A 10,091-nucleotide genomic window follows, 5' to 3' on the forward strand; every position below is an offset into this window, starting at 1 on the left:
ATTACATCACGACGTTTTAAGTATATTGTACAAAACCTTTTACTTTACTCCTAACTAAAATATTTACAGCAATGAAGGAAAAACTTCATGAGTATAGTACAACATATTCGAAAAGCGGAGTATATCCGATGTGAATACTAGTACTTAAAGCCTTCAAGGACCTACAGTATTAGAAAAATACTAAAACCAATAACATCAAAAAGTATGACTTTTCAACACATCTTAGTAAAAGTTTTTCAGATTTATTAAACCTTTAAAATGCATCATTTGAATGAAAAGTGTTTAAGGTAATAGAAGGGATCTTTTTATAAGGGCTGATGTTTCTGTTATGATTTTCTGACACTGAAGTTTGATTTCAATAACACTGATATCATCAAACAATAAAATGAAGCAATGCTCTCTTGACAACTCCGCCCTGACTGACGGTGGCGCCGTCTAACACTGGGTACAAACTGCATCTCGTTATCAGCAGTCCTATTTTTATTTTCATAAGAAGATTTTATTAATAAACTTCTACATGAGAAGAAGAAAACATTTGCTGTGGACTTCAACTCAACGATATACTGACGATGTGTTATCATGTAACAAAATAGTTACTTCCATTCACAATTAAGTCAGCTCGCTTTATCCAAGTGAGCTTGAAACAAAGATACCACAAAGTCTGGTACCTACATTTCATATGTGGATAGAACAAAGCTTTATGATAAACGTGATGAATTTTCATTCATCAACTTCTCTTACTTATGCAGCAATATACCCTTACAAACACATGGAGTTAATAATTTCTCTCATTTGATTCGATGCGTAAGAGCATGCCTTACTTAAGAAAAAATTCTAAAATGGACTAGCTAATGACATGTTGATAAAACAAGGATATCAACTGTCTCTTTCGAATTCTTAATTTCACAAATTTTTGGTAAATACAATGACCCTGTCAGAAAATGCAACTTATTATTATAGATAATTATGTACACACAGTTGTATATTTTTTTCAACTTTTTTACAAGAATCGCACGGCGGGTGTGGTCGGTGTACAGGGGCTGCTCACTCCTCCATGGCACCTGATCCCACCTCTGATGTTTTATGGAGGTTCGTCTTTGCTCCGTTCCAGATTTGTATTGTTTCATTAGCCTTTGAGCTTGAATACTGTTCGGTATCTCTATATTTATCAATGGATTAGTGTTGGCAATTCTTCCTCTGAGAGAATATTTCCATCCCGGAACGCTTCAACCTACGAAAGCCTATTAGGATCACTCTAAAGAGACAAAAAATTTCAAAGGCGTTATAACGCCTTTTGAAAAGGCGTAATAACACGAAAAGGGGCGTTATAACGCCTTTCTAAAAGGCGTTATTAGTTATTACGCCTTTCCATTCAAAAAGGCGTTAACACCTTTTTTAAAAGGCGTTATTACGCCTTTCCAAAAGGCGTTATTACACCTTTCTAAAAGGCGTTATTATGCCTTTCCAAAAGGCATTATTACGCCTTTATATTCAAAAAGGCGGAAAGGCGTAATAACGCCTTTCTAAAAGGCGTTATTATGCCTTTCCAAAAGGGTTATTACGCTTTTTTAATAACCAGTATTTTGCATTTAACAGGCCCGTGTTTCAAACCCCCCCCCCCCCCCCCCACTCTACTGACCAAACGCCTGGGTGACTTCTCGGTAAAACTTTGTTTAAATGTAATAATTTGTCACAGTTTTACACACTGCAACAAAATGTTCAGGAACCAAGCAACCAACAGTTAATTATAATATTTAAACTGTAGCAAGACTTTTCCCCTAAAAGTGTGTATGCGTGGAGGGGGGTACCCCATTTGAAAAGAAAAATGGAAAGGCGTTATTTTATGTTAATAAATATATGAAAGATTTAATTAAAACAATCTTTATTTAAGGAATTCTCTATATTCCTGCACATCTCACTGACAACTGTTTGCATTCGTATTAAGAGAAGGCAACACTCTACCTGTGAAGATACGATATCCTAGTAGGCAGATGTATCTGGAGCTTTGCTTGCCATGTATTAAAATTCATGGCATTTGAAGATATTTTTCTCTCTTCTTGGAAAAAAGCAGGCAAACTATTTGCTATGTGTTTAAATTATTTTTTGAGAAATTAGTCCTATATCAAATTGTGAAATTCATGTCCCAAAGGTAAGATTTCTGCACCCCCACCCCACCCCCCCCCCCCCCCCCCCGACCACCACCACCACCACCACTCGCTTGGGCTAAATATGTTTTGTCATATATTGAAAATAAAAGACGAAATAACGCCTTTTGGAAAGGCGTAATAACGCCTTTTTAGAAAGGCTAGAAAGGCGTAATAACGCCTTTTGTAAAGGCGTAATAACGCCGTTATTACGCCTTTTAAAAAGGCGTAATAACGCCTTTTTAGAAAGGCGTAATAACGCCTTAATAACGCCTTGTAGAAAGGCGTTATAACGCCTTTTAAAAAGGCGTAATAATGCCTTTTGGAATGGAAAGGCGTAATAACGCCTTTTAGAAAGGCGTTATAACGCCTTTTTTCGCGTTATTACGCCTTTTGGCAAGGCGTTATAACGCCTTTTAATTTATTTTCTCTCTAGATTGATCCTAATAGGCTTTCTTATCAATCAAACCGTGGCATATGTTGGTGATAAAATAGGAATATCTTGATCTATTATTCATTTGTTTTATATTAATATTATAGTTTGTGGCTGTAGTCTGGGGGAACGGATAAGGAACAACTGTTGGGTTAAAAAAAAATTATATTGCACTCTTCGTTTGGAATTGAATCCCAACTCTCTTTTATACGATGCTTATTTTAATTTCACTTTGCTTGCATAAATGTCTTCATATTTTCGGGGTGTAATAATGGAATGTGTAACGTCCCCTTCTGTTCTTTCTAACTTTGCATGTCTGGTGCGTCCCCGTGCCTGGAATTGTCCATATCTCCCCTGGCGAACGGCAAACTAACGGTCTAACACATCCATCTGTATACCAAAAAGTATAAAATGAACACTACAATCAAACTCATCGGATTGTGCCTATATGAATAATGTATAATAACAATTAAAATAACATATCAAATATTATATCAATTTTTGGGGTGGGGGTGGGGGGGGGGGTAGATAGTACAGAAAATAAATTTTCAAAAGATAAGAGTACCTTTTTTATTTCGGATGCAGCATTCTGAAAAGGAAAAAGAAAAGTACATACTTAGTTGTATTCAAAATTCCGACCAATTATTGGTTTGTTAAGACTCCATGCACTTTTTTGCATAATCTTTTTGAATATCCCGCCATACACAGATAAAGTCATACTTACTGACATTTATGATTGACACTTTGTTTTGCTGACACATCATCTCAAAGCATCCGTGTTTCCATCGACTTCCGGTCTCCCTACACCTACCGTGCTGGTCACGACACATTTGGTTTTCAGTTGTTAATGTCAAACATTCTTTAACGGTTTTCAAACACCCTGTAATAAAACTGAAATAAACTCAGATCAACCGATTTCTAATTTTAGTCGCAAGTTTGTTTTTCAACTCCGATTTCTTATTCTCTGACACAACTGGTAAGAAAACGCAGACATACTATCATTGATGACGGATATTCTGTGACTGCGGCACTCTAAGGTCAGACATTTCTTGAATTCCCAGCGTTCTCCGTGTGCCCTACATGAACTATCTATATCCCGACACACCTTGTTTGTCTTGTTGACGGCCAGACATTGGTATAAATCATTCCGACATTCTGAAAATTAAAGATAAATCGGGGGATATGAAAAATAATCGTACATATTGCAATTCAGCGATTCATTTCAATGCATCCTCTGCGACTGGTCACACCCACCTTGTGTTCCTTGTCTTGATCAGGAAGTAACGAAAAATTCTGTCGACAATTCAGAATATAAATAACAGCCTAATAGTTTGTATGAAAAATGTCAGTCACTCAGTATTTGACTTAATGATTGTATTTGCTGACAAGGTCATTGTATCGACCATAGACTTACCAAATTATAATTTTAATCGAGACTGTTAATATTCTTGTTTCATTAACTAGTTTGCCAATAACTTGCCCCGTTTTAGAAAATACAGCATCCTCTTGCGTATAAAATCAACTGATCGAGAAATATAAAAAAAAAGTATGCAGGTGATAAGGTTCTATTGCTGCATAAGTAAGGGAAGTTGACGATTGAAAAATTAAAGTCATCAAGTTCATCATAAAGCTGCATGTGTTATTAAATCATGTGAGAATATGGCTAAAAAGGGAGTAAAGAAAAGTCATCCCGATTTCTACGTCAGTGAATAACAAAAGCAATCCAATCCTCAAAACGCCATGGATCCTGCGTCAACACGTTTCCGTTGGACTGCTGAAAATATTTCATGGGATTTTCTATAACTAAGGGCTTGCTTCCCTTACTGAGAAGCACCAATCAAGTAAGGATTTCATCCGTGAATAAAGCGCAAGCTGGAAGCAGTCGGCACCTCAATGCAGGTGTTATAGGCTGCTGGTAAAAGAAGGGTTCAAATTGATACTAATTTAGCTTTACAATTAGATATTTATTAAGTGTGAGTTTGAAAAGGAAAATGCAAATTCAGCCCATCTTAAAGATCCATGATCTCAAATCAAGTTGCTTTCATGAAAATATTGAAATGAAAATTTTATACATATGTATCTTGAAAATAATAAAGAAGAAGACGTCTTTGATTTAACGAAAAACCGGAAACAAAATACATGTATAATGGTCCTGATAGATGAAATATTACAGCTAACTTACAGTGAGTCTATATAGAATTTCGTAATCTCTGAATGAATACCAATTCAAGACATACCTTCAAAAACTCACCGATGAAATAGCCTTAAAATTTACACTATTAATAGTGCAAATGATTTTTAAAAAATGAAATTAATGCAAATTCCAGCTTTTGAAGTACCGTTTCTTGCACAAGCTTCCAGAGCTGAGTTGACAGATGCCAAAAGTGTGATAATAATCCATATCAACATCAGAACCATCTCAGTTAATTTCAAACCTGGGTTTCTTAGGCTTGACCTGACTGAATAATGCCTAGGTCTGTCTTCTTGCTCTTTATAACACTCGGACATTATGGAAACTCTATACAAAAACCCCCAATATAAATCATGTGACACCTGGTCGGATGTGGAAGAAGAGGCCCATGAGCCATATCGCTCACCTGAGCACATTTGCTAAGAAAAAGCACAGATCAGTTTAGTATTGAAAAGATTATGGGGATTGAATTTTAAGCTACCCGATGGTTTATGTACTTTTATATCAATATAATGAATTTCTGTTCTTTAGCAGATTTTAAAGAAGATTTATTAATATATTGTCATTTATACTTTGTAAACAAAAAATTGATCCCCCATTGTGGCCCCTCCCTAGCCCAGGGAGGGGGAAGTATTTGAACAAACTTGAATCTAGACTACCTGAGGATGCTCCCATATCAATATGACTATGTACACAACTCTAGAGCAAATACTGTAAACAATGCTCCATACGGACCCACCCGACATGCTGTAAACACTGCACCCTACGGACCCACCCGATATGCTGTAAACACTGCACCATACGGACCCACCCGATATGCTGTAAACACAGCACCATACGGACCCACCCGACATGCTGTAAACACTGCACCATACGGACCCACCCGACATGCTGTAAACACTGCACCATACGGACCCACCCGACATGGTGTAAACACTGCACCATACGGACCCACCCGACATGGTGTAAACACTGCACCATACGGACCCACCCGATATGCTGTAAAAACTGCACCATACGGACCCACCAGACATGCTGTAAACACTGCACCATACGGACCCACCCGACATGGTGTAAACACTGCACCATACGGACCCACCCGACATGGTGTAAACACTGCACCATACGGACCCACCCGACATGGTGTAAACACTGCACCATACGGACCCACCCGATATGCTGTAAACAATGCACCACGCGGACCCACCCGACAAAACAAGACCTTAAAATGCACTTATTGTAGTAAAGCAATTAACAGTGAAGTCAAGCGCCATTATCAATTTTAAGAGTTTATATATTACACAGATGCAGATCAACAATTCTTACCCATTAAAAATTGCATGTCATGTCAAGCTGCAAAACTGTACATAGCATTATGGTTTTATATATTAGTCTTTGACCATAACGCTAGAGCTCCCGTAATTCAAATGAGGTGCAATTGTGCCCAGGATTTTCTGTGCACTGTTTGGGAGAATTTCTCCGCTTTCCAGAATTGTTCAATCAAATAGTATCTTATCAGTATCTTATACTACCTTGTTCTAGACATTCTGTAACCAATCTGTATATTTAATATTCCTCCCATCCATTTATAGTCGTTTCTACAGACCCATAAACTTTTTTTTTAATTTTCTGCCATGAAACAAAATTCAAAGCAAACAATCTTCATCAATTGATCTGTTAAATATGAAGGGTTGGGAGGTGGATAAAAATACAGGTTGGTTAACGAATGTCTCTAGTACATAAAATTAGGGATTATCAGGTAGTTGATTAGCCAATGCACAGAAAATTGCACTTTATAAGTATGTGCATTACAAGATACAATGTATATTTAGCATTATGGTCAATAAAATCATAACGCGTAGAGTTCTGCAGTTAGTCTCGGTCATGAAGAAAATTTGACTTCATTTAGTATTTACCCCAGCAACGTTCTTGGAAAGGGGGATTCAACTTACTTGAAAGGAAAATTGTCCAAACACGAAAATCCTATTTCGGGGAGGGGGGATGTCCCACTCCAATGCTTCGTACTTACTCCCATTTAGAAAATATAACATTTAGAACGTCGTGTTCAAAAATTTTATTCTAAATTCAAATTTTAGACCATTCATCAATTTTGCAAAATACATACTGCATTCTGAACCAGAACGCTCTTCATGAATAGAAAGCACAAAAATATTTATAGGATCGACCTCTTATTGTAAATTGTCAAAAACCGATTTAATACAATAAGAAGAGGATTTGTGTGGCGAAATCCATTTGAAACGGTCATTTCTCAAAAATCATCCTTAGCTTTAAAACTGCACTCCCTATGTATCTCATATCCGAGAATACAACCAATTTATGCTCAAAACTTCATTCCGTTTGTTTCGAAGATTATTGTTTGTTCATATGCACATATAGGTACATGAACAGTAAACATCGATATCGGTATAAATAGTCAACAAACATTTTGTTATTTAGAGGATGCCAGGCACGGACTCTAAACGAATTTCTGTAGAAACAGGTCGAAAGAACACCCAGGCAATTCGTGTGATAATCATAGTAACCATGGCAAACGCTACTGTATGACAAATTCCATACAATATGACAATGAACATTTCAAAGTTTGTCCTCGGCTTCAAAAACTGCGCTTCTCCTTCCGCATGTTCCGACCGACTTAACTCGGATGTCCCGAGTTTATCTCTTGTTAACGTCTCCATTTCCATCACGTTTTTGAAGGAATGATTTCTAAGATGAAGGAGTCTCAATCCGTCCAGTACCCACATTCCAATGAATGGTAGATAGTAAAACATGCATGCCAAAACAACAAAAGCGAGAACATTAGCCACGTACATAACACATAGAACAATAAATGCTAGGAAAGTAGAGATGGCGAAAACAGCCAAAATGATCAGCCAAACAAGATTTGAGAATGATGATTTCCCGGTAAACCTCAGAAATCCTGTAAACGCTTTCATCAGTCCGAAGCAAACTGAACCCATAGAGAATAACCAGAAGGCAACAAACCCAGATACCGCCTTCGGAGTCTCAGTGGTGTTGTACATATTTCTCGTACTTTGCACAGCAATGGATACCAACAGTAAAACTTCGGATAATCCTCTTGCTAATTCCAGTAGACTTGAAGATTTTTTAATTTTTCCTGTTGCTAAAACAGCAACGAACAAAAAAATGTTTGCTAGAATTGTCAAAACAATAACAACAAGAGCTCCTTCGGGGCCGTTAACTCTCGACGGTCTAAAAAAGTTCATTATTTCGTCTCCAATATATTTTGATTTTTCCTCCGCGTCCATTTCATCAAAAGGTGGGTTTATGAACATGCTCGAATCCATGTTGAATCTGCAATAAAAAAAAAAAAATTCGCCAAAGGCATTGGATAGGCAGAACAAATATCTGGGTCATTTAATGTCCGCTTACCTTGAGAAACCAACAGTAACGGGAAGAAGGAAAACATTCAAAACAGTTTACATGCACTTTTCATACAAAACTGCGCATTTTACAAATATATCTTATCAGATCACGTTGGCAAAGAACAATTTGTGCTAGGTGCACTAAATATATAAATGTAACTTATTTGTGCATATGAAGTTACAACCAGGTCATTGCATGTTGCACTTGACCGTGGCAAATGGGACTGGCCGTTCCGCTTCAAAGCCACAAGATGTCTCATTCAAAATCACTAGTCTACATAACTACAGTTACCTTTCACAAAAACTTCAAAAGCTATAAGATTGCATTCAAAATTTGTTTGAAATATATTCATCTTTATATTTACTTGAAGAGTTTTACAAATTAGAAGAAAAGTTATTTTTAAAAAAAACTGGAATTTGTCCATAGGATCCAAATGCGACACGCAGGGTTCATATATAAGTAATGGTACATGAAAAATTGTATACAAGAGTATAAAGTTTTATGAATTAAGATATCTTTAAAAGATTCTTTACTGAAATTTTACACAGTCTATATGAAAGTCAGAGCTCACTGGAAACACATGCAAAATATAAGTGTAATGTAAATATATGATAAATATTTCGGATAAAACGAGTAAGGAATAAAATAATTTTGTTAAACCACAAATAAAACTCATGTTTTAGAAGTTCAGTCCTCAATGGGTTTCCATAGCAAAGTAATCGGAGAGTTATATTTATACAGAAAATTACATATATTTCTCTTGCAAAAAATCTTATAAAAGAGTTTTTTTTTTGCTTACTTTCCAGGTGCCCGATCCCTCGAAAATAGCCAGTAATTTTGAATTTAGTGACCTGAATTCCTCAAAAATCAATACGGACAAGCCGTCAAAACTATGGCTCTCTGCAATACGACACGTATGCAACATCGACAACGAGCTGCAATATTATGTAGATCTTCAAAGGCTTGTTTCGATAATAATTTTTTTAACCCACAGTGTACTATAGGTTAAAAATTTATTACCGAAATAAGTGCTTTTGAGCTCTTTATATTTCAAAACAAAAATGGAGGGGGAAGGTTAGATACAGAAGCGTACTAGGGCCTCAAAAGTATCTTTTTTTAAAATTTGTTTTAACAAATTATTAATTTCTTAAAACAGATTAATAATTTGTTAAAACAAATTACTAATTTGTTATAACAAATTATTAATCTGTTTTAAGAAATTAATAATTTGTTGATATAACAAATTACTATATTTTTTAATTTGTCTTAACAAATTAGTAACAAAATTTGTTAATAATTTGTTAAAACAAATTTTAAAAAAAAATACTGCTGCGGCCCTAATACGCTTTCGTAGTTAGATCTCACCTTGGGAATTTGCCTTTTTTAGTATCAAATTGAGTAGCTGCAGATCTGTAGCGTTATGGTTTTACCATAACGCTACAGATCCAGTAATGCAAAAAAAGTGCAATTTACGGCGCAAGATTTTTTGCGCACTATTTTGGGAGAATTTTTTCCCTTTCCAACTTTGGTAAATCATTTACCTTACACCCCCTAATTTCAGACACATATAAAGGATTGGGGGTGGATAAAACATACAAATGTACTTTATAAATGTGTCTAGAATTATGGAAGGAAAGGTAAAATAATCTAACAATGTTGGAAAGGGGAGAAATTCTTCCAAACAGTGCGCAAAAAAATATTGCGCCGTAAATAACACATTTTACGCATTACGGGATCTGTAGCATTTCAAACACTAAATATATAAAACCATAATGCTACAGATCTGCAGCTACAAATTGAGGTGAATTTACCTATTGTGTTTGATATTCCACACTCTGTAATTTATTTGGTTTGACTGAGAACATTATATGCTCGTATAATTCGTTTCGTAATAAAAGTCTTTAAAAAACTATATTTT

General features: G+C 35.9%; 2 protein-coding genes across 3 annotated transcripts; both read right to left on the reverse strand.

Moving 5' to 3' along the window:
- Positions 1-2,817: 2,817 nt before the first annotated feature.
- On the reverse strand, positions 2,818-5,085 carry LOC134252656 (uncharacterized). Its single transcript, XM_062735140.1, has 5 exons — positions 4,917-5,085; positions 3,574-3,732; positions 3,302-3,457; positions 3,143-3,166; positions 2,818-2,967 (listed from the first exon to the last, which is right to left on the reverse strand). Exons 1-5 carry the CDS (start codon positions 5,083-5,085, stop codon positions 2,828-2,830), a joined length of 648 nt encoding a protein of 215 aa, XP_062591124.1. The 3' UTR covers positions 2,818-2,827.
- Positions 5,086-6,827: 1,742 nt separating this feature from the next.
- On the reverse strand, positions 6,828-9,080 carry LOC134252650 (uncharacterized). Of its 2 annotated transcripts, none has more exons than XM_062735134.1 (2): positions 8,973-9,080; positions 6,828-8,101 (listed from the first exon to the last, which is right to left on the reverse strand). In XM_062735134.1, exon 2 carries the CDS (start codon positions 8,092-8,094, stop codon positions 7,222-7,224), a length of 873 nt encoding a protein of 290 aa, XP_062591118.1. In that variant the 5' UTR covers positions 8,095-8,101; positions 8,973-9,080; the 3' UTR covers positions 6,828-7,221. The 2 variants fall into 2 exon arrangements, with proteins under 2 accessions (XP_062591118.1, XP_062591119.1); XM_062735135.1 differs by lacking the exon at positions 8,973-9,080 and adding an exon at positions 8,180-8,277.
- Positions 9,081-10,091: the final 1,011 nt, after the last annotated feature.

This window comes from Saccostrea cucullata, unplaced genomic scaffold (genome assembly GCF_032062105.1).
Source record: "Saccostrea cucullata isolate Sc308-1 unplaced genomic scaffold, CSIRO_AGI_Scuc_v1 ctg1619, whole genome shotgun sequence".
Classification (NCBI taxonomy): Eukaryota; Metazoa; Mollusca; class Bivalvia; order Ostreida; family Ostreidae; genus Saccostrea; species Saccostrea cuccullata.

Bases quoted from the DNA above. Each gene is read 5' to 3' on its own strand.
- LOC134252656 (XM_062735140.1), bottom strand. From the start codon at position 5,085: ATGTCCGAGTGTTATAAAGAGCAAGAAGACAGACCTAGGCATTATTCA. The intron at 3,458-3,573 runs GTATGTCTGCGT...GTTTTATTACAG, and splicing joins AATATCCGTCATCAATGATA to GGTGTTTGAAAACCGTTAAA. The intron at 2,968-3,142 runs GTACTCTTATCT...TTTGGTATACAG, and splicing joins CTGCATCCGAAATAAAAAAG to ATGGATGTGTTAGACCGTTA.
- LOC134252650 (XM_062735134.1), bottom strand. From the start codon at position 8,094: ATGGATTCGAGCATGTTCATAAACCCACCTTTTGATGAAATGGACGCG.